The following is a 24,303-nucleotide window of genomic DNA, read 5'->3' on the forward strand; positions in this document are numbered from 1 at the left end:
TGATCCTGAAGGGGCATATACATTGATGAGTCGTACACCGTTGACAGTTACTGCCATGGCTCTTCCACTCGGTAAGTACAGTACGTCCGTAGCTGCCAAACCGTCCCGTAGCAGAACAGCCACACCACAATCGGTAGAAGAGGCGTGGGATATGTGGGCGGTATATCCGTAGAAGTCAGGGAAACTAGCGACACATACTTCCTGTAAGAGGGCCACGTCGATGTCCGCCGCATCAAGCGTGCGTTGTAGCATTGTTAGTGTGTGTGGTGCCCTTATCGCGTTGATATTGATTGTGGCAAGGCGAAAGGTGTGCTGCCTAGCCTCTTCACCTAGGGTAGACGCCATGGCAATCAAAGCTAACCGCAAGAGATGCCGGACCCACCAAACCCGTTACAAATTATGAGCCTTTCACGCTAGGAGTGGCATCCCCAATGCCGCCTCCTCCCCTGTCACCTGTGCCCTCTTCAGGAAGTTCCTCAACATCGTCCGACCACAGTGGGTGCAACACGATGCTGTGTAGCTGATTGGCACCTAAATCTCTCTCACGTACGTCGTCTCTGGTAGAGGTAGACGGAGCGCCATCCATCGACGCGACCTGCCGCGTTTGTGATGCAAGAAGTAACTGGGCACTCGTAGTATGGGCAAGTGAACCGTCTACACCACTTAGATCCTCAGCAGGCGCAGCATCCATGCTGTCTGATGAGATGTCACCTTCTTGACCGGCCGTGTGTAGGAGGCAATCGTCAGAAGGGGTCCGCCGACGTCGCTTGCGTCGTCGAGGCGAACGTTGCTTTCGAACGTGGACATCCGTATCCGAATGTGGGAGGCAATCCAGCGTCGTATCACCTTCCGCGAGGAAAGCCGTGGTCGGGACAATGTTCGCGTCCACGTCCACCGCGTTCTGAATGTTATGTTGCGTCTGGAGTCCGTGGGACTGTTGCTGCTGTTGTTGCTGTGGAGGGGGCGACATATGGGTTGGCACCGAGGGTCCTTCCTCTTCCTCCCTTGGTACTTCTGGCGTCGATGGATGTGTCTGATCGCCCGTTTCATCCTCAACTATGGTGCCCATCGTCGTCTGAGCGTAGGTGAGGGGCAGGATTGTCGTCCCCGTCGGGGAAACGGAGTCTCCCACTAGTATCTGCGTAATTCTACGTTGTAAGCAGCTCGATCGAATATGGCCTTCCTGCCCACATCCGGAACAGGTACACGGTTGACCGTCGTTCATGATGATTGCACGACAGCCACCGATGTTCAAATAGGACGGCACATGTTTCTTGAGCTCAAGTTTAATTTGGCGCACACCATTGTAGACCTTATACGTCGAGAAAGTTTGCCATTTTTCTGCAACGTGGCTGATAACATTGCCATATGGTCGGAAGGCGTCCTTGACAACTTCCTCTGGGACCTCAAAGGGGAGCTCAAAAACCCTAACAGTCCTTAGGCCCATGCCTGCATGATCCACCGTCACTGCACCGATATGCCCGTCAGAATGTTTGAATCGGAGAGAGTTCGAGTATTTAGAAACCACTGTCGCGCAGACCTCTGCACTGGTCATTTTAACATAAACCACGCTCGCCGTTATAGAAAAATGTATTCCGACGACAGTCGCCGGATCTAAACGTAGATCGTCGCGTATGAACTGTTCTACTTCATAGGCTCGAGGACGCGCGTGATCTGGTTGGAAAGTAATTTTGATCGTATCGTGGCGCCATGTGTGTGCCATAGTCGCACTGAACTTGGAACAAATACTACTCGCGCCGCGAGAAGGTAAACACAAGCAAGCGCTCACCGACGCGCACGGCGGGGCGCAGCGGACGTCCTCGCCCCACCGCAGCCGAAAGCTGACTGATCAACTGAGCTACCGAAGCACGACTCAGGCCCGGTACTCACAGCTTTACTTCTGCCAGTACCTCGTCTCCTACCTTCCAAACGTTACAGAAGCTCTCCTGCGAACCTTGCAGAACTAACTCTCCTGAAAGAAAGGATATTGCGGAGACATGGCTTAGCCACAGCCTGGGGGATGTTTCCAGAATGAGATTTTCACTCTGCAGCGGAGTGTGCGCTGATATGCAACTTCCTGGCAGATTAAAACTGTGTGCCCGACCGAGACTCGAACTCGGGACCTTTGCCTTTCGCGGGCAAGTGCTCTACCAACTGAGCTACCGAAGCACGACTCAGACCCGGTACTCACAGCTTTACTTCTGCCAGTACCTCGTCTCCTACCTTCCAAACTTTACAGAAGCTCTCCAACTCCAGCATACAGGACAGGTACATTTCATGTAACAATAGAAAATGCCTTATATTAGATTTCTAATAAAACTTAAATAATCCCTGAAATAAACTTTTGGTTACACAATACAATGAATATGTACATGAATAGACCTAAAAGGTAAACATCATTCTGTTAGAATGCGCCGGCCGAAGTGGCCGTGCGGTTAAAGGCGCTGCAGTCTGGAACCTCAAGGCCGCTACGGTCGCAGGTTCGAATCCTGCCTCGGGCATGGATATTTGTGATGTCCTTAGGTTAGTTAGGTTTAACTAGTTCTAAGTGCTCAGAGCCATTTGAACCATTTTTTTTGTTAGAATGCAGTGCCACTGTTTATAAACATTAACTGCTATCATATGGCTAGGGCGTTGCCTTCAGCATATGATGGGTCGATGTCCATTCACAACATGTGACGTCCAGTACTAGCGCTGTGACTCATTCATACAGACGCCAGCTGTTGCCGTACGCTTTAACTCTGACAGACATCTCTGCGCCGTATAACTGTTTCATTACGCAGACTTATATGACTGCACTTCCAACTCATTCTCCTACGTTATTTCTACATTTTTCAATACAGTATCATTTTAGATATTACGTAAAAAGTTTTCTTAATCATTAATAGGCACACAGTTGCGATTCACAGATATTGAGAGAACACTTCAGAATAAATCTCTTAATGAAAATTTTTGGCTGTTAGAAACGTTGCGTCACTCAACAGTAAAAGTTACCATACCTTTCTCTTCTCGTTTAAACGTTGTTACTATTTCTATAACCAGTGGAACTGTATTAATGTGTTCATATGTGTACACTTCCGTAATCATTCCTGTGTCAAAAGTCGTATGTAAGTATTAAGGTGACTTCGTGCAGGGGTTGTCTGAACTATTCATTGCTCGCATTGTAGTTTTAATACTTCTTATTATAAACGAGTGAGCTATTCTCCATATCTTATATAATGTGGCCTTATCTTTAAATCGTAATTTCATTGTGTCTGTGTCCCTTGTGTCTTGCTCACGTCAATAACAATACGTCGATTCTTTCGAAATTCATAACCAGTTGGCGGAACCACTTCGCCAATAAATACCTCCTTAATAATGGGCCGACTCACACGTTGCCTTGTACATACACTTCCTCATACTTCATAAATAATGGGCAGACTTACACGTCGCCGAATAATTCTCATCTCCTCGCTTCTTCATTTACAATTGGCCGACTTACCTGTCGCCTAATAATATTTCTCCACAACATAAACCTCTTTGGCAAGACCATCCCTTGCCTATAAATACACTCCTGGAAATGGAAAAAAAGAACACATTGACACCGGTGTGTCAGACCCACCATACTTGCTCCGGACACTGCGAGAGGGCTGTACAAGCAATGATCACACGCACGGCACAGCGGACACACCAGGAACCGCGGTGTTGGCCGTCGAATGGCGCTAGCTGCGCAGCATTTGTGCACCGCCGCCGTCAGTGTCAGCCAGTTTGCCGTGGCATACGGAGCTCCATCGCAGTCTTTAACACTGGTAGCATGCCGCGACAGCGTGGACGTGAACCGTATGTGCAGTTGACGGACTTTGAGCGAGGGCGTATAGTGGGCATGCGGGAGGCCGGGTGGACGTACCGCCGAATTGCTCAACACGTGGGGCGTGAGGTCTCCACAGTACATCGATGTTGTCGCCAGTGGTCGGCGGAAGGTGCACGTGCCCGTCGACCTGGGACCGGACCGCAGCGACGCACGGATGCACGCCAAGACCATAGGATCCTACGCAGTGCCGTAGGGGACCGCACCGCCACTTCCCAGCAAATTAGGGACACTGTTGCTCCTGGGGTATCGGCGAGGACCATTCGCAACCGTCTCCATGAAGCTGGGCTACGGTCCCGCGCACCGTTAGGCCGTCTTCCGCTCACGCCCCAACATCGTGCAGCCCGCCTCCAGTGGTGTTGCGACAGGCGTGAATGGAGGGACGAATGGAGACGTGTCGTCTTCAGCGATGAGAGTCGCTTCTGCCTTGGTGCCAATGATGGTCGTATGCGTGTTTGGCGCCGTGCAGGTGAGCGCCACAATCAGGACTGCATACGACCGAGGCACACAGGGCCAACACCCGGCATCATGGTGTGGGGAGCGATCTCCTACACTGGCCGTACACCACTGGTGATCGTCGAGGGGACACTGAATAGTGCACGGTACATCCAAACCGTCATCGAACCCATCGTTCTACCATTCCTAGAAGGGCAAGGGAACTTGCTGTTCCAACAGGACAATGCACGTCCACATGTATCCCGTGCCACCCAACGTGCTCTAGAAGGTGTAAGTCAACTACCCTGGCCAGCAAGATCTCCGGATGTGTCCCCCATTGAGCATGTTTGGGACTGGATGAAGCGTCGTCTCACGCGGTCTGCACGTCCAGCACGAACGCTGGTCCAACTGAGGCGCCAGGTGGAAATGGCATGGCAAGCCGTTCCACAGGACTACATCCAGCATCTCTACGATCGTCTCCATGGGAGAATAGCAGCTTGCATTGCTGCGAAAGGTGGATATACACTGTACTAGTGCCGACATTGTGCATGCTCTGTTGCCTGTGTCTGTGTGCCTGTGGTTCTGTCAGTGTGATCATGTGATGTATCTGACCCCAGGAATGTGTCAATAAAGTTTCCCCTTCCTGGGACAATGAATTCACGGTGTTCTTATTTCAATTTCCAGGAGTGTACATACTCTCTTGCCTCAGCGGAAATTGCGTCGCTGGCAATTGATACTTAAGAATATAATATATTTATTTCCACAAAACGTGACACAACTTTTGCACTAATAATCTTCTGACATCATTTTCTGCCACCAAATCTCATTCTTTCGTCATGTTCACTTACCTGGTTTAGCGTCGTCCTCTTCTTCAACAACTGCTAGCTTAGGTCTGTAATAAGAGCCCATATTTCACTTATCTGCTACTTTTTCCTAATTTTTCAAACATAATGTGTGATGTGGAGTACATACTAGTTCTTGAAATTCAAAATTAAATCGTTCCACTGTATACTTTGTGATAGATGTAATGTCATTAAAAGCTTAAACTGATGTTTCTTAAGGCAACGTAATACTGTGTTCTGTAGCTTGTGTACCTGTGATGCTATTCTTTGGTGTTTTAAAACTCGCTGTTCACATATTTTCCATCAGTTCATGTTTTTCACCCGTGCAATGCAGATGTTTATACTGCTAAGTTACAATGCTATCACTAATTATGTTTGTTGTCACAAATCGGGTAAAAATTGTCATAGCCATGGATAGACAAGAATGTAAAGAATACAGAATGTAACTCAGAATGAAAGAAGAGGAAGAACGAACAGCACGTAAGAAAATGAAGTAATGCTGTCAGTTAACTCGGGTACCTGGTAGTCGTCATCTACCTAGCAATGCAAAGAACGCTATTACCCCCTGAGGGTTACTAATATTCGTAGTAGTTTTTGATGTCTACGATATTGTAGAGTCCTTTGCTTACTCCCATTTTTATGTTAGCTACTTCCACAGCATTGGGGTGTGGTATCCTAATTATATTGTATGGCCTTCATACAATTCATGAAACTTCTTAATTTCTGAATTTATCTTGGAAGACCTGTTTCTTGCCTTGATCAATGCTAATTCGACAATTTGATAAGCACCTATCCCTCTTCTTGAAGGACTGTGACTGTAACGAGGTGGCCTATTTTCCTCTCGGTCGCGACGCTCGTCGCTTCTGTTTGTGCCTCTGCTTCAACTTGACTCACGGTCATTTTGGCGGTCTGCACGACACCTGTTCCTTCTCCAGCCTTCCTGCACTTGCTTGTTGCCTGACAACGCATCTAACTGCTCGAGGACGTTCAGTAGGTTATTGACATCGCTTTTGTTTACATTGATTAACTTCTCTTGTACAGAAACTGGAAATTTAAGTATGATTATTTCTATGAGGTATGATTCTCTTAAAGGTTCAGTTAAGTGTTGATTATTTTCCCAATAGTGTTGAGAAAACTCTTTGTAACTGTTACAACCACTACTAGCGAATCTCCTACCCTCAAAAATTTGACTCCTGACGCTATTTTGTGTGCTAGTAGACCAGTATTGATTTAAAAATGCTTGTACAAATTCCTTGTATGTGTTACTGACCCCGGTTCCCCATGATATTACGTCTCCCTGAAATCTACTTGCCACAGCTTTTATTTTTTGTTGTTCTGTTACATTTTCAGGAAGTGTACCCTCGAACTGTTTAATAAAATCAGCTGGATGTATGTTACCTCTACTAGAGAAAGGATGGTAAACAATAGTGGGATTTGTTACATCACTAGCATGTACACACACTCTATTCTTACTTTTGTCAGGAAATTGGTTAATTGCTTGCTCAAATTCCTTCAATTTATCTTGAATCGCATCTGTGGTACCTCCACAATGAGCACCTATTTGTAAAACCTTACGACTAAGTACCTGCTGCTCATCGTTGATGTTTTCTAACTCACTTAACTGCTGTTCATGTTTATCATTACATTCTTTAGCAGCCTTGCTTTGCTCGTTTATTACTTGGCTAACATTACTACTTATTGTTGATATTGCACAATCCTGAGCCCCCATATCATCATTCAGCTTTTTAATTCTACAATCAAACTTCTGATTTATCTCAAGCTTACATAATTCTAATTTCTTACCCCATTCTTTTGTTTCTCGATCTATTTTTCTGGAACAAGCCTCAGTTTTAGCTTCAAGTTTTGATACCTTTTGTTCTAAGGCCTTAAAATTGCTATGGATTTGAGTCATTACTGCATATGCTTTCCTGACATCACCTTTTGTTTCTCTTAACTCGGCTTTTATCTCTTCTGTAGTGTCATTTTGCCCGTTATCTATTTTATCTATGTTTTCGTTAGTTTCTTTTGAAAGTAATAATAACATAGATAACGTATTTTGCTCCTTGCTGATTTCTATCTCCCCATTATCTACTGTTGGCAATGTTTCAGCTGAAGCAGTGCCATCACTTAATCTGTGTGACTCCACTGTTGGCTCATTTGCAATGTTGACGTCAGATTCAGTGTGTCTGACGTCATCATCCAAACCTACTACGTCGTTGTGGTCAGGAGCGACAGTGTCTACATTTTCAGTACGATCATTTAACACAGAATCAGCATTTTCCGAAACATTTTCAGTTTCATTATCTAAACTTTGCAAATTATCTGCTAGATCATCAACGATGTTATCTATTTGCAAGTTTTGTGGCTGATCTGAAGGATCATTGCCATCAATATCTACTTGATCCCTTTCCCTACTTCTAAGAGGATATCTTTTTTCAGTTTTGTCAGACATTTTACACTTAATATAATTTACAACGTATTGAACATATATTTCCACAGTCATAATATCTGGCTAAAATTACATGAAATACATCCTGCCACAGACAACATGTCTGTCTACTGAAACCGTCAGAACTGGACAATAAAATTACATAAATCAAATACTCTTCCCCCATGAACCATGGACCTTGCCGTTGGTGGGGAGGCTTGCGTGCCTCAGCGATACAGATAGCCGTACCGTAGGTGCAACCACAACGGAGGGGTATCTGTTGAGAGGCCAGACAAACATGTGGTTCCTGAAGAGGGGCAGCAGCCTTTTCAGTAGTTGCAGAGGCAACAGTCTGGATGATTGACTGATCTGGCCTTGTAACATTAACCAAAACGGCCTTGCTGTGCTGGTACTGCGAACGGCTGAAAGCAAGGGGAAACTACAGCCGTAATTTTTCCCGAGGACATGCAGCTTTACTGTATGATTAAATGATGATGGCGTCCTCTTGGGTAAAATATTCCGGAGGTAAAATAGTCCCCCATTCGGATCTCCGGGCGGGGACTACTCAGGAGTACGTCGTTATCAGGAGAAAGAAAACTGGCGTTCTACGGATCGGAGCGTGGAATGTCAGATCCCTTAATCGGGCAGGTAGGTTAGAAAATTTAAAAAGGGAAATGGATAGGTTAAAGTTAGATATAGTGGGAGTTAGTGAAGTTCGGTGGCAGGAGGAACAAGACTTTTGGTCAGGTGATTACAGGGTTATAAATACAAAATCAAATAGGGGTAATGCAGGAGTAGGTTTAATAGTGAATAAAAAAAATAGGAGTGCGGGTTAGCTACTACAAACAGCATAGTGAACGCATTATTGTGGCCAAGATAGACACAAAGCCCATGCCTACTACAGTAGTACAAGTTTATATGCCAACTAGCTCTGCAGATGATGAAGAAATTGATGAAATGTATGACGAGATGAAAGAAATTATTCAGGTAGTGAAGGGAGGCGAAAATTTTATAGTCATGGGTGACTGGAATTCGTCAGTAGGAAAAGGGAGAGAAGGAAACATAGTAGGTGAATATGGATTGGGGGGAAGAAATGAAAGAGGAAGCCGCCTTGTAGAATTTTGCACAGAGCATAACTTAATCATAGCTAACACTTGGTTCAAGAATCACAAAAGAAGGTTGTATACCTGGAAGAATCCTGGAGATACTAATAGGTATCAGATAGATTATATAATGGTAAGACAGAGATTTAGGAACCAGGTTTTAAATTGTAAGACATTTCCAGGGGCAGATGTGGATTCTGACCACAATCTATTGGTTATGAACTGCAGATTGAAACTGAAGAAACTGCAAAAAGGTGGGAATATAAGGAGATGGGACCTGGATAAACTGAAAGAACCAGAGGTTGTAGACAGTTTCAGGGAGAGCATAAGGGAACAATTGACAGGAATGGGGGAAAGAAATACAGTAGAAGAAGAATGGGTAGCTCTGATGGATGAAGTAGTGAAGACAGCAGAGGATCAAGTAGGTAAAAAGACGAGGGCTAATAGAAATCCTTGGGTAACAGAAGAAATATTGAATTTAATTGATGAAAGGAGAAAATATAAAAATGCAGTAAATGAAGCAGGCAAAAGGGAATACAAACGTCTCAAAAATGAGATCGACAGAAAGTGCAAAATGGCTAAGCAGGGATGGCTAGAGGACAAATGTAAGGATGTAGAGGCTTGTCTCACTAGGGGTAAGATAGATACTGCCTACAGGAAAATTAAAGAGACCTTTGGAGAGAAGAGAACCACTTGTATGAACATCAAGAGCTCAGATGGCAACCCAGTTCTAAGCAAAGAAGGGAAGGCAGAAAGGTGGAAGGAGTATATAGATGGTCTATACAAGGGCGATGTACTTGAGGACAGTATTATGGAAATGGAAGAGGATGTAGATGAAGATGAAATGGGAGATAAGATACTGCGTGAAGAGTTTGACAGAGCACTGAAAGACCTGAGTCGAAACAAGGCCCCTGGAGTAGACAACATTCCATTAGAACTACTGATGGCCTTGGGAGAGCCAGTCATGACAAAACTCTACCATCTGGTGAGCAAGATGTATGAGACGGGCGAAATACCCACAGACTTCAAGAAGAATATAATAATTCCAATCCCAAAGAAAGCAGGTGTTGACAGATGTGAAAATTACCGAACTATCAGTTTAATAAGTCACAGCTGCAAAATACTAACGCGAATTCTTTACAAACGAATGGAAAAACTGGTAGAAGCGGACCTCGGGGAAGATCAGTTTGGATTCCGTAGAAATGTTGGAACACGTGAGGCAATACTAACCTTACGACTTATCTTAAAAGAAAGATTAAGAAAAGGCAAACCTACGTTTCTAGCATTTGTAGACTTAGAGAAAGCTTTTGACAACGTTAACTGGAATACTCTCTTTCAAATTCTGAAGGTGGCAGGGGTAAAATACAGGGAGCGAAAGGCTATTTACAATTTGTACAGAAACCAGATGGCAGTTATAAGGGTCGAGGGGCATGAAAGGGAAGCAGCGGTTGGGAAGGGAGTGAGACAGGGTTGTAGCCTCTCCCCGATGTTATTCAATCTGTATATTGAGCAAGCAATAAAGGAAACAAAAGAAAAATTCGGAGTAGGTATTAAAATTCATGGAGAAGAAGTAAAAACTTTGAGGTTCGCCGATGACATTGTAATTCTGTCAGAGACAGCAAAGGACTTGGAAGAGCAGTTGAACGGAATGGACAGTGTCTTGAAAGGAGGATATAAGATGAACATCAACAAAAGCAAAACGAGGATAATGGAATGTAGTCGAATTAAGTCAGGTGATGCTGAGGGGATTACATTAGGAAATGAGACACTTAAAGTAGTAAAGGGGTTTTGCTATTTAGGGAGTAAAATAACTGATGATGGTCGAAGTAGAGAGGATATAAAATGTAGACTGGCAATGGCAAGGAAATCGTTTCTGAAGAAGAGAAATTTGTTAACATCGAGTATAGATTTAAGTGTCAGGAAGTCGTTTCTGAAAGTATTTGTATGGAGTGTAGCCATGTATGGAAGTGAAACATGGACGATAACCAGTTTGGACAAGAAGAGAATAGAAGCTTTCGAAATGTGGTGCTACAGAAGAATGCTGAAGATAAGGTGGGTAGATCACGTAACTAATGAGGAGGTATTGAATAGGATTGGGGAGATGAGCAGTTTGTGGCACAACTTGACTAGAAGAAGGGATCGGTTGGTAGGACATGTTTTGAGGCATCAAGGGATCACAAATTTAGCATTGGAGGGCAGCGTGGAGGGTAAAAATCGTAGAGGGAGACCAAGAGATCAATACACTAAGCAGATTCAGAAGGATGTAGGTTGCAGTAGGTACTGGGAGATGAAGAAGCTTGCACAGGATAGAGTAGCATGGAGAGCTGCATCAAACCAGTCTCAGGACTGAAGACCACAACAACAACAAATCAAATACTACTATTACAGACAACATGTCTGTACCTAGCGACGGTCGGAACTGTAGTAAATAAAATTGCATGAAACAAATACTGCTATAACAGACAACATGTCTGTCTACTGGAACGGTCAGAACTGGAGATCCGGACTGCCCGAGACACTTCGACCGCCAATCCAGTAACGCGTGACCCGAACGCCACCGAAGGTCATCGGCAGTAATATCGTCAGTCTTTTGTTTTAGTAATACTTTGATTTTAATAATTTTGAAATGTCTGATTGACAGCTGGTAGCTGAGACATCTTTTTTTTTTAAAATAAAGTAATTTGGATGACAGGTTTCATTAATAATAGCAACTAAAGTTTAACGTTCTGGCGCCCTGCCGCCGAACACAGCAGCCAATTACAGAGCAGCAGCATCATGCAGGCGGTATTTCTCACGGGAATTGTACCGAATCTGATATCTGTCACCGGTACCTCATCCCACATTGCGTCATCTCTATGCTTCTTACATCTCCACTGCCCTGGGAATAGCCAGAAATATTACAGAGTGTACCGTGAATATCAGGAATCCGCTAAAACACCGAATCTCCGACATCGCTGCAGCCGGAGAAAGATCCTGCAGGAATGGAACCATCGACGACTAAAGAGAATCGTTCAACGTGACAGAAGCGCTACCCTTTGGCAAATTGTTGCAGACTTCAATGATGGGTCACCAACAATTATCAGTGTGCAAACCATTCAGCGAAACATGGTCGATATGGACTTTCGCAGCCGAAGGCCCAGTTCCATGAGTTTTAAAATTTAATTCTGGCGAATTTCTGGTAGCAAGATGTATTGTTAATGTAATATGGTAAAAGGAATATGGAAAATTCAGCAAGCGTTGTTGAATTCCGAAGGAACAATAAAATTTTTTATAGTCATTAAAAATAAATTTTAGGTACCTTAAATGTGTGTCTGTCCTTTTCCCCTAATCAGCCACTGGCAATAGAGTCTAGTCTCAATATCCTCTCAGAAGGAAATGGAAAAACGGGGTCAGTCTGATCGGTGTGAGGTGTAGTTTTTCAATGAGAGATGTAATTTTTGAAAGCAATCAGGGTAACTAATAAAAAGGTAATTAGTGATATGGGGAAAAATTACACAATGTATTTGTATTAGAACTTCCTTAACCACATAAGCAGTGAGAAATGGACAAAGTAACCAGCGGGAGGTCTAGTTTGCAATAAATAAATAAACAGCAAAAAATAAAAGTAAAAACTTGTTCCTTAACTTTAAGATTAGTTAAGATTCTAATTTCGTTACAGTATATGACTACGAACCTTATAACGTATTATGTATTTTAACTAGATATTGTCTGCCCCGACAAATACATCTTTCTGAATCAATAAACTCCCCATCATCCACGTATTGCTAGGCTGCGAGATCCGGGCTCTAGGGTGGGTGAGGAAGGTTTGCAGTCATGACAGACGCCTCACTCAACGACTCACCGTGCTTTTGTTCATTGCGAGCTCTGACATTCTGCAAGTGCCCACGAATATGTGCGATGCATTGGTTTTCCCCCAAAAGAAACTCAGCGGCATCTCTCTGCTTGGAACGCACCTCCGTTACAGGCAACGTTTAGAATGCTACGTATAGCGCCGCCATGTATCGGAACTTTGTGAAACTATAAGGGCTGAAGCGAGAATATTACTCGATGTCCCACACAAAATTTCGCATTCTTTCAACCTAAACTGGATGAGAAAAAAATTCCTTGAATGACTTGTTGAACGCTCCTCGTATTAGCGTGATGGCTATCGGGGTGACATTTGTCCGGTGTGTTGCTACCTTCCTTGGCCTCAACGTCAATGTATTTACCTTCTTCGTTTCAGTCTTTGAACGGGCACTAGAGATGAATCGTGTGGCGTATCAGAAGAGGAAGTGAAAGACGAGAGACGCGCAGGCGCAGCCTCAGCTGGCGGATTGCATTAGTATTGATCGCCCGCGCGGCATGCAATGTGTATCGCGATTTCTGACTCGCACTCCTGCCACCTGGCACGGCACATACTTTATAAACTTACAAAATAGTTTCTAAACCTTCACTCATTTTTTACTAAAATCTGTTAGCACAACACGTTTCAGCAGCGTGCTGCTATCGTCAGGTGCTTTACAGTTACATATGTTCTAACCGTATAGTAGAATCTTTCCTCACCTCCTATGTGAAACTTAGATGCTTTATAATCTTGCTCCATGACAGAGCGAATGTGCGCTATAAATTACATTTTGTGGACTAGTTAGTAACACATTCTGAAGATTCAGAGAGGACGACTGGTCAAAGGAAGGAATACTGGTGTTCAGTGTCTCTTCGAAAGCAAACAAGGTCCTTACGGCCATTTCATGTACTCAGTTTGAGAAGTATGTGGGAAGTAATTGCATTCAATCGCACAAAAGTAAAGTTTTATGTTAACCACAGAAAATTAATGCGTCGAGAAGGGGAGGGAAGTGACTGCAATTTCTCCACAATTAGGGTCCAGTGTTTTAATCAGCGAGCCACCTCGTTCTGTAACGCTTGGAAGTAGTTGGAGTTTCACGTCTCGTCCACACACACACACAAATACATACATACAAGTCAGCGCACAAAAAAACGTAGCTTAGTCCACTAAGCGTTCGGAACGGCATCGATCCTGGCTCTGGAGACGTGTGATGGAATTTGCCCTAAATGCTTGAGGGAAAATGCAAATCATAATGTCCGGAAAACGCCTCAAACACTTTCTTTCAGAACAAGAGCCCAGTGTCCCCACAAGAGCGAAAAAATCTCTGGTCAAGGGGTGTGTGAGAAAGATTTTGCCTGTGACACGCTTCTCAGCTGTCGCTCTGTGTATGTCGCGGTAGTAGTGTGGATAGTAAAGGCTGATCACCTGATGCAGAAGCACATTTTGTACACCTGTGGTGTACGGAACGAGGGCGATGTATCTTTTTGTGCCACTGGCACGCAGCTGACACTTTACACATGACAGTTCTGGTAGTTGTTTGGGAGGAGCACGGATTCTCCAACAGATAAACTGTAAAATCCCGTTAAAATTCAGTTCTGAGCATAATGCACTCATATGATGAGTCTGCAGTTCCTTAAGCCAGTAAAATGTTTAAAAAAAGACCATTCTTACAGTAAGTCAAACTGCGTTACTTGAAGACAGTCAGCAACCAGAAATTATTTTTGTATTCATTTGACACCTCTCAGGTTTTTCGCTATCTAGTTTTGGGTAATACATATTTTGCAGTTTAAAATGTTCGTAACTGTAATTCTTAGGTATTTAGTTGAATAATTACGCTTAATTAATTAGTGCACTTAACTTTTTCTGTAATAAGGAGTCATTTTTTCCAATTTGTATGCAAATTTTAGAGTCACTGATGGTGTGCAACGTTCACCATGTGGGCGACTTATGAGTTTGTCTATATTGGAAATTACACCTCAACTCAAGTTACAACTCTCGTATACATTCCGGAATTACTTTGGAAGTCAGGTGTGCTTATCGACTTAATGCTGCCGACCTTAAAGCTTCATACATGCCTTTGAATGACTAAAAAACGCTGTTGTGTCATTTTATTGTTTAATATACAGTGTGTTACAAAAAGGTAAGGCCAAACTTTCAGGAAACATTCCTCACACACAAATAAAGAAAAGATGTTATGTGGACATGTGTCCGGAAACGCTTAATTTCCATGTTAGAGTTCATTTTAGTTTCGTCAGTATGTACTGTACTTCCTCGATTCACCGCCAATTGGCCCAATTGAAGGAAGGTAATGTTGACTTCGGTGCTTCTGTTGACATGCGACTCATTGCTCTACAGTACTGGCATCAAGTACATAAGTACGTAGCATCAACAGGTTAGTGTTCATCACGAACGTGGTTTTGCAGTCAGTGCAATGTTTACAAATGCGGAGTTGACAGATGCCCATTTGATGTATGGATTAGCACGGGGCAATAGCCGTGGCGCGGAACGTTTGCATCGAGACAGATTTCCAGAACGAAGGTGTCCCGACAGGAAGACGTTCGAAGCAATTGATCGGCGTCTCAGGGAGCACGGAACATTCAAGCCTATGACTCGCGACTGGGGAAGACCTAGAACGGCGAGGACACCTGCAATGGACGAGGCAATTGTACGTGCAGTTGACGATAACCCTAATGTCAGCGTCAGAGAAGTTACTGCTGTACAAGGTAACGTTGACCACGTCACTGTATGGAGAGTGCTACGGGAGAACCAGTTGTTTCCGTACCATGTACAGCGTGTGCAGGCACTACCAGCAGCTGAATGGCCTCCACGGGTACACTTCTGCGAATGGTTCATCCAACAATGTGTCAATCCTCATTTCAGTGCAAATGTTCTCTTTACGGATGAGGCTTCATTCCTACGTGATCAAATTGTAAATTTTCACAATCAACATGTGTGGGCTGACGATAATCCGCACGCAGTTGTGCAATCACGTCATCAACACAGATTTTCTGTGAACGTTTGGAGAGGCATTGTTGGTGACGTCTTGATTGGGCCCCATGTTCTTCCACTTACGATCAATGGAGCACGTTATCATGATTTCATACGGGATACTCTACCTGTGCTGCTAGAACACGTGCCTTTACAAGTACGACACAACATGTGGTTCATGCACGATGGAGCTCCTGCACATTTGAGTCCAAGTGTTCGTACGCTTCTCAACAGATTCGGTGACCGATGGATTGGTAGAGGCGGACCAATTCCATGGCCTCCACGCTCTCCTGACCAAAACCCTCTTGACATTCATTTATGGGGGCATTTGAAAGCTCTTGTCTACGCAACCCCGGTACCAAATGTAGAGACTCTTCGTGCTCGTATTGTGCACGGCTGTGATACAATACGCCATTCTCCAGGGCTGCATCAGCGCGTCAGGGATTCCATGCGACGGAGGGTGGATGCATGTATCCTCGCTAACGGAGGACATTTTGAACATTTCCTGTAACAAAGTGTTTGAAGTCACGCTGGTACGTTCTGTTGCTGTGTGTTTCCATTCCATGATTAATATGATTTGAAGAGAAGTAATAAAATGAGCTCTAACATGGAAAGTAAGCGTTTCCAGACACATGTCCACATAACATATTTTCTTCCTTTGTGTGTGAGGAATGTTTCCTGAAAGTTTGGCCGTACCTTTTTGTAACACCCTGTATATACTGAATGGAGCAGTGCTGTGTTATTTACACTTAGTTTCTAATTTTTTCACATGAATTATGTACAATGACTACACTAGCATTTGACACGAACGGTTACCTAACTAGTGTAGTAGAGAATTACTATCATTAACAAAATGACAAATAAATTAGATTGAATGTTTCTAAAGTAACATTGGAATTGTACACACAACAAGTAATATCACATACGTTGCATGCAGTTAATAGAATGACATGTTGCAAAAAAACCATGGTCACATTCTGTCTCCTCGCTGAAAGTGTCCACAACAGTGTTAAAGCCGTCATTAAGTCGAAGGGTAGACACGCCCTATATTAATGTCCGGGTACTTTTCATTAGATAGTGTACAGGGTAAGAAAAATTTGTATTCGCGTGCAATTCCATAATTGCACATGATGGATCAGCATTCTGCTGTAAGGACCCAATCAAGTGCATTTTCTTAAGGGCGGTCTTTTCCCAATTTTAACCACACCTACAATTCCCGTAACAGCAAGGGAATAAGTTGTGTGCGCTAGTCCGAGAGACCTAGGGCAGTGGTTAAGTCACTGGACACACATTCGGGAAGACAAGAGTTTTGATCTCGCTCCGGCTATCTAGATTTAGGTTTTACCTAAACAGATTAAGGCAGATTCGTTAATGATTTCTGTAGAAAGGCCATGATCGATTTCCTCACGTATGACTGACCAATCAGAGCTTCTTTCCGGCCGTAATTGCGTCGTCATCCATACATCGTCAAACCCGAATTTTCTTTTTCTTCTTTCTGACTGCTAAGGCAGAAAACAGTGATAACTATGGTAACAGTAGTATTAATAATGTCAAACGAAGTAGCTACAAAGTAATCGTTTGTACGAATATATTTTGAATTTTTTAGCAGAACAGGGCCTTCTGCATTAATTCATGTGCGACGCAGTGTTAAGGAAACTGCATTCAACACAGGTGCTTTTGCTTGACTTGCCGGATTCGTTCTAATAGTTGCTGATTTGCTATATTTGCTTTTCCGTTATTCAGACAAGATAATTTGTAAGACCAGAATCTCTTAAAAAGTTTTCGTTAAATACGTTAGCGTCAGATAAATACAGAATCATTTATTTACTAGCCATTTCTTCCAACTTTACGCTAGGGGGGTGGACGATATTGCTTAGCATAACAGAATTAACAACTTGACTTTGAATCACTGAATCTACGTGTTTGTTTATTGTGGGTGTCAGTCTTTTAAACGCAAAAGGTGCTACATGTAGGACAATATTTCCAAAATCTTGGATGTGATACAATTTGCGAGGAAAACAAAGACGATCAACACCAATCACTGGAAAAACCACTGGATTTAATAGTTCATAATGAGACTGTTGGAAAAGTCCTAAAATAGAACTGTACAAATCAAAAAGTATTTAAATTTAAGCTCAATGGGCAAATTATTACTCAGCCCTCAAAGGAGCACACCGTGGCATTGGAAAGCTGTAAGTCGTTTAGAACTAGTACCAGGCAGTCATGTGTCCCTGTACCGGTGATGTTAGTCATGGCAATGATGTGGTGTGAATGTGCCAGTCGGTTGTATTGGAATCAATGTAATAGGATGGTCGACGTGGAGACGTCACACAATCAAAGAGCGGAGCTATCGTAATATAACGTGTTCATGGCCACACCGCGATAGAAGTTACCTGGTTTGCTGGTATGTCAACAGAGATAGACCAACGGGTCCGCAAGGACCGATGTACCTGTCGCAGCCAAAGGGAACCACATGTAATGGATAACAGGAGGCGGGTACCTCGTATAAGGTCATTGCTCACAGAGCCATATAAAGCACCACGTCTCCAAAGCACCAATCAACATAGAAACAGGGCAGTAGACGACTGGAGGCGAGTACCGTGGTCCAGCAAGTGGCGATGTTGCCTGCTTTCAAGTGATGCAAGACATCACTTACACCGACGGCCTAATGGGACGTTAAGCTCCCAGTACATTGATGGTATAGTTCAGCGAAGGGAATGGTTCTATGATGTTTTGGCATACTTCTCGTACCGTAATTTGGGCCCACTGATACAAGACGTTTATTTCAACATTCTCGAAGATAAAGTGTTTCCTTTCCCTCTACAACTTTGTGATGAATACTTTGCGGACAATTCCATGTTCCGAGATTAAAACTGTCGTGTTAGCAGAGCTCCACGCATATGCTTCTGGTTTGTCGAACACTCAGGTACCCCATTCTTCCACTGTTGGTCCGCTAAATCAACAGGTGAAACCTAGCAATCTGCTCATCTTAAGTTTCTTAGTATCAGTGTCTGATCAGGCACCAGATATAAATCCTGTTGCGTTTCAGATGAGGAAGCAAAATTCGAGAGTGAAATGAACCTTGCAGATACATGCTCGATAGGCGGTTATCCTTGCGTTGATAAACGAGCAGCATCCGACGTATACTGTGACTTCTGATTGGCACACCTATTGCTCGGCTCGGCAAAGATTTTCTAATTTATGGAATAATTCTTACCACCTCAGTCACTTTTTCTAAAATCTGTTACCACGAAGCGTTTCGTCAACATTCTGCCAGATCACTTGCATTTCAGTTACTCTTACTTTTGCAGTGCTATAGCAGATCCTTCACTTTTCATATTAAACTTAAAAGCTCTATCATCTTGCTCTGTACAAGGTCTCATCTGCGCTATAATGCATTTCTTGCAGACTACACAGTAACACGTGCCGCGGTTTCAGAGAGGAGGAAATGCTAGTTATTAGCGTCTCGTTGTCAGCGGGGTTATTAGGGCTATTATACACTCAAGAGCCAAAGAAACTGATACACCTGCCTAATATCCTACACGCTCCCCCGCGGGCACTCAGAAGTGCCGCAAAACGACGTGGCATGGCCTCGACTAATGTCCGAAGTAGTGATGGAGGGAACTGACACCATGAATCCTGCAGGGCTGTTCATAAATCTGTACGAGTGTAAGGGGGTGGAGATCTCAATAATGTTCATGTCTGGAGAGTTTGGTGGCCAGCGGAAGTATTTAAACTCAGGCGAGTGTTCCTGGAGCCACTCTGTAGCAATTCTGGGCGTGTGGGGTATCGAATTGTCCTGCTGGAATTGCCCAAGTCAATGGGAACGCACAATGGACTTGAGTGGATGCAGGTGATCAGACAGGATGCTTACGTACGTGTCACCTGTCAGAGACGTATGTATCAGGGGTCCCATATCACTCCATTACGGCCGGCCGCAGTGGCCGTGCGGTTAAAGGCGCTGCAGTCTGGAACCGCAAGACCGCTACGGTCGCAGGTTCGAATCCTGCCTCGGGCATGGATGTTTGTGATGTCCTTAGGTTAGTTAGGTTTAACTAGTTCTAAGTTCTAGGGGACTAATGACCTCAGAAGTTGAGTCCCATAGTGCTCAGAGCCATTTGAACCATTTTTTCACTCCATTACAGAGCCTCCACCAGCCTGAAAAGTCCCCTGCTGACATGCGGGGTCCATGAATTCATGAGGTTGTATTCATACATGTACACGTCCATACGCTCGATACAGTTTGAAACGAGACTCATCCGACCAGACAATATGTTTCCAGTCATCAACAGCCCAATGTCGGTGTTGACCGGCCCAGGCGAGGCGTAAAGCTTTGTGCCGTGCGGTCATCAAGGGTACACGAGAGGACCTTCGGCTCCGACAGCCCATATCGATGTATGTCTTTGAATAGTTCGTACGCTGACACTTATTGATGGCCGATCGTTGAAATCTGCAGCAATTTTCGGAAGGGTTGCCCTTCTGTCACCAACGATTCTCTTCAGTCGTCGTTGGTCCCGTTCTTACAAGATCTCTTTCCTGCCGCGATGTCGGAGATTTGATGTTTTACCGGATTCCTGATATTCACGGAACACTCGAGAAGTGTTCGTACGCGAAAATCCCCACTTCATCGCTACCTCTGAGATGCTGTGTCCCATCGCTCGTGCGCCAACTACAACACCACGTTCAAACTCATTTAAATCTTGATAACCTGCCATTGTACCAGCAGTAAACGATCTAACAACTGCGCCAGACACTTTTTGTCATATACAAGGCGTTGCTGACCGCAGCGCCGTATTCTGCCAGTTTACAAATGTCTGTATTTGTATACGCATGTCTATACCAGTTTCTTTCGCGCTACGGTGTATGTGCTGAACTGGAGAAATATGTGGAAAGTAATTGCAATTAGTCGCATCGAAATAAGGTTTCATGTTGTAAGGGGTCCGCAGGCCCTTACTACTAAATTTGCGCTCACACAGGTCGACAGGGCAACTATCGAGTAGTGTGTGTGCAGGTCGCGAGAGCTAGAGGGGGTTCACCGGAGTGCCGAGTGCTGCTTGGGTAGATTCCCGCGAGGCGGGAAGAACTGGGCGGAGAGCAGTTACAGTTGAGATGTGCTGAAGTCAGGGTGTGGTAGGTTCCCGCGAGGCGGGCAGAGCTGTGCAGAAGCCAGCAGTTGAATTAATACAAATTATCGACAAAGAGAGTGGCCATCGCCGCGGTTTAACCCCTTTGTGTTAGTATTATAAGGGAAAGTGAGAAAGTTTCATTACAGAGTGATTTCAGTGATATTAAGTGCCGCTATTGAACTTCCGCGTCTACCGCGCCGGCATTATTTGGATTACAGTGATTGGATGTTGCGTGTGACGATTAAGAATAACTAAAGAAACCTGTGCTGAGATTAGCCGTCATTAACAGTGTATTGACGAAGGCAGTGGCTGTCTCCTTATTTTGTGCTTTTGCTGACAATATAGATCTTGTTTGTGAAACTGTGTTGTGTCCTTCTTACCACCAAACAGTACTTATTACAGTATTTGCGAAGGACAATACGGAATGTAACATCCCCTGAGCAGTCCAATCCGATTGCCAGCCCATTAGGTACATGGTCACATTAATCAATTATCTAAATTTGGGCTGCTATTCAGATCCCGAACGAGCGGGAACAATAAAATAATATAAGGGGATGTTACACCCTTGGCTTACCGTGAAAGGACTAGTGCAATTTTCGGACAATTCGTAATGAACAATAGGTAATTTACCGTGCTTAAAGCAAGAAAATATTTTGCAACGTTAAAATCGCGATAAAGAACAGTGCATTTTTTGAACAATACGAAGTAATAATATCGCACGATTGTGACTAAACTGTTTTTCTTGCCATATTAAATAGAACAATAGCGTCAATAAACTGTGTTGTAAAGTGCAAATGCGGAGATTCACGCGAAAAACTGTGAAAAGTGGACACTAAAGAAAAACACGTGTGAACAGTAAAATAGTGAGATGAGCCAAGATTTCGTCACAAAAGTTGTTAGAAAGGTGTTTAGTGATAACATGTTGATGGAAATTATTTTTGAATGGTGAAAATCGGACGGTTTAGTGTGGACCCGTAAACTGTTATGCTGACGACAAGGTACTGTGGCGACGCAATTAATGAGTGACGTCACGCAGAGCCACGTAGCAGTTGCACTAAAGAGCTTCGATCCGTGAGGTGATGTCACACGACACCACGGCGAGCGACGCGACTTCGAGATACCGAGCGCAATCCCGACATGTAGCGGCCGAACTACAAACTATGCCCACCTACAGCGCCACGGAGCGACGCAACTTAGAGACAACGAGCGCAGTTCCGGCATCTAGTGGCCGAACTACGAACTACGCCCGCCTGCAGCGCCACGGAGCGGCCGACGAGGAACTATGTCGCCTTGCAGCTGATCTTCAACTTCACGCGGGCTCCAGCGGCGGCACAGCCACGCCCATCTCAAACGCCAAAACATTGCGACTCGCGGTAACGTCGGTTGGTGAGTGAAGATGACGGGTTAACATAACAGTAAATTGCAGTGTGCAGTCTTCGCGATAAATAAACAGTTTTTAACTGGTATTTACATTAGGAAAAGTGCTCAATTGCAGTAATTTCTGAAAAGTTTCTGAAACGCACTCTGAAATATAGCATGCTTACTTATGCACACTGCACTGTATAAATGGTAACTGTTTTGGTAATTTTGCATTTATAGATTTTGTGAGTGTTATGATTATCTTGTTTAAAATATTTTTACATAAATCGTGTATGTAGAAATTGTTATTGGAAATTTTGGTTTTGAGGGCTGTTATGTTCAGTACTCATGTATGTTGTATCATTTTGGGGATTAACTGAAAAGATTGCAGGTACTGGTTGATTAGTTTCATGATAATTAGGAGTGTATTGGGTTATTAGAGGTTATATTAAATTACTTGTCTGGGCATCAGAAATAAATCAAACATGTCTACTGAAGATAGGCAGGTCTGTGAGGCAGTAGTTGAAAGAAAAGGGATAGGACAGAAAGATAGAGATGATTCGGGATTCAGTGATTGTGGATTGTCATTAAATAGCCCATTAGCACATTCAACTAATTATCCTGAGACACCAGGACAAACGATGAGAGCTAGGCCAGTTTCAGAGGGCGCAGATATACGGTCGATGTTGGCAGCCTTGCTACAAGAAAATAACGCATCATTAGAAAAAGGTCTCAGAAAATCACTAAAGGAAGATTTACAAGCATCGTTAGAGAAGAGTTCACAAGAAACGAGAGAATCATTAAAGGAAGAATTACAAGAAAATAGAGAAGAAGGAAGAATATTCCGAGAAGCAGTAGAGAAAGGTTTACAGGAAACGAGAGAATCACTAAAGGTTTTACAAGAAAATAACGCATCATTAAAGGAAGAGCTACAAGAAACTATAGCACAAGAGATCAAAACATCACAGATGAAGATGGAATGTAATCTGAAGAAGGAAATACAGGAGCTACAAGAACAGTGGAAAATGAATGTCGACGAGAAAGAAAGTAAGCTACAGAAGAATATAGACCAGATCCAGGGAGACGTGGAGAAGATGGAAGAAAAGTTAACAGAGAAGATAGAAGACGATGTTGAAGAAACTAGAACCGAATTGGGAGAAAGGATCACCGAGGTGACGCAGATGCAGAAACAATGCAACGATGTGGTTGAGGGGATAGGAGATAAGCAAAACCAATTGGCAGTCAATCCGAGAAATGCTATAGCCATACAGCGAGAAGAAGATGACCAGTGGGTTGTAATCGAAAGTGAGGCCTTCACTTGTGAAATCAAGAAGAAGAAAGGGACTACGGATAATGGTCAGTTTGAAGGAAAATTCTTGAAGAAATGCTGGCCCAAAGGTCGTCAGTGTGCAGCACTGGAAGACCCACTACGATGCAGACCACGTAGTAATTGGAAGGTAACGTCGGAAGAATTTGCCGAACACTTGTGGGAATTGAACGAGATTTTGGAACAACCCCTGAATGACAACGTAATGGTATCTGCGGTAAAAAGAAGATTGAATCAGAAAAGGCAAGGAACCGTATCCAGGAGCCTAATTAAAGGTAGAGAGACCTTAATGAAGATACTGGACCAATTGGAGTCTATTAAATCACAGAAATACAAGCAAGCTAATGATCGAAACAGAGAAGGGAGTAATGACCCAAGGATTCATATTAATCATTCGTCTGATTACCGAGGAAGAGGCGGAGGAACCGAAAAACCGAAGGACACTCCAGGTGAGGTCTGGTCTAGAGTGAGGGCTACCAGGACCCGAGTAAACCTGCTAAGACATGGTTAGGACATTTAGCTGTAAAATGGACTTTTGAAAGAGGGAAGTGTTTATTTACATTGTGTTTTGTAAGGTATTACAATTAGAGTTGCATATTTCATGTTAAAGACTATCTAAGAATGAATATAAAACCTGTAATAGCTAAATGGTAGTGTAGAATTCATATGTTCTGTGTTTAGGTAATGAATTTTTGAGTATATATGCTGTGTTTGTTGTCATTTCGATATTGAACTAGAGAGGACTATTGCTGGTTGAGATGAAAAATTGTAATTTTGGACAATGCCATTTATGTGATATAATAACCTTTTGTAGAAATTGTTGTGGAGGCAGCCCACTACCGGAGTCCAGGACTATTTTGCAAATTGTAAATTCATTAATTATTTGTATTGTATGTTCTGTTCAAATGTAGCAATGTTTTTTTTTAATCCCTTGCCGATTCTTTTTCACCTGCGGTTCAAAAGAAGTTTTTGAGGGTGAGGATGTAAGGGGTCCGCAGGCCCTTACTACTAAATTTGCGCTCACA

General features: G+C 43.6%; 1 protein-coding gene across 1 annotated transcript in view; it reads right to left on the bottom strand.

Annotated features, from left to right (window-relative positions):
• Positions 1 to 7,576, bottom strand: part of LOC126249165 (ELKS/Rab6-interacting/CAST family member 1-like) — a 67,138-nt gene extending 59,562 nt beyond the window's left edge. The window contains exon 1 of the mRNA XM_049950822.1: positions 6,598 to 7,576. Coding sequence (XP_049806779.1) covers positions 6,598 to 7,576 — 979 coding nt within the window. The remainder of the gene's footprint in view (positions 1 to 6,597) is intronic.
• Between the last annotated feature and the right edge of the window lie 16,727 nt (positions 7,577 to 24,303).

Source organism: Schistocerca nitens, chromosome 3 (genome assembly GCF_023898315.1).
Source record: "Schistocerca nitens isolate TAMUIC-IGC-003100 chromosome 3, iqSchNite1.1, whole genome shotgun sequence".
Taxonomy (NCBI): Eukaryota; Metazoa; Arthropoda; class Insecta; order Orthoptera; family Acrididae; genus Schistocerca; species Schistocerca nitens.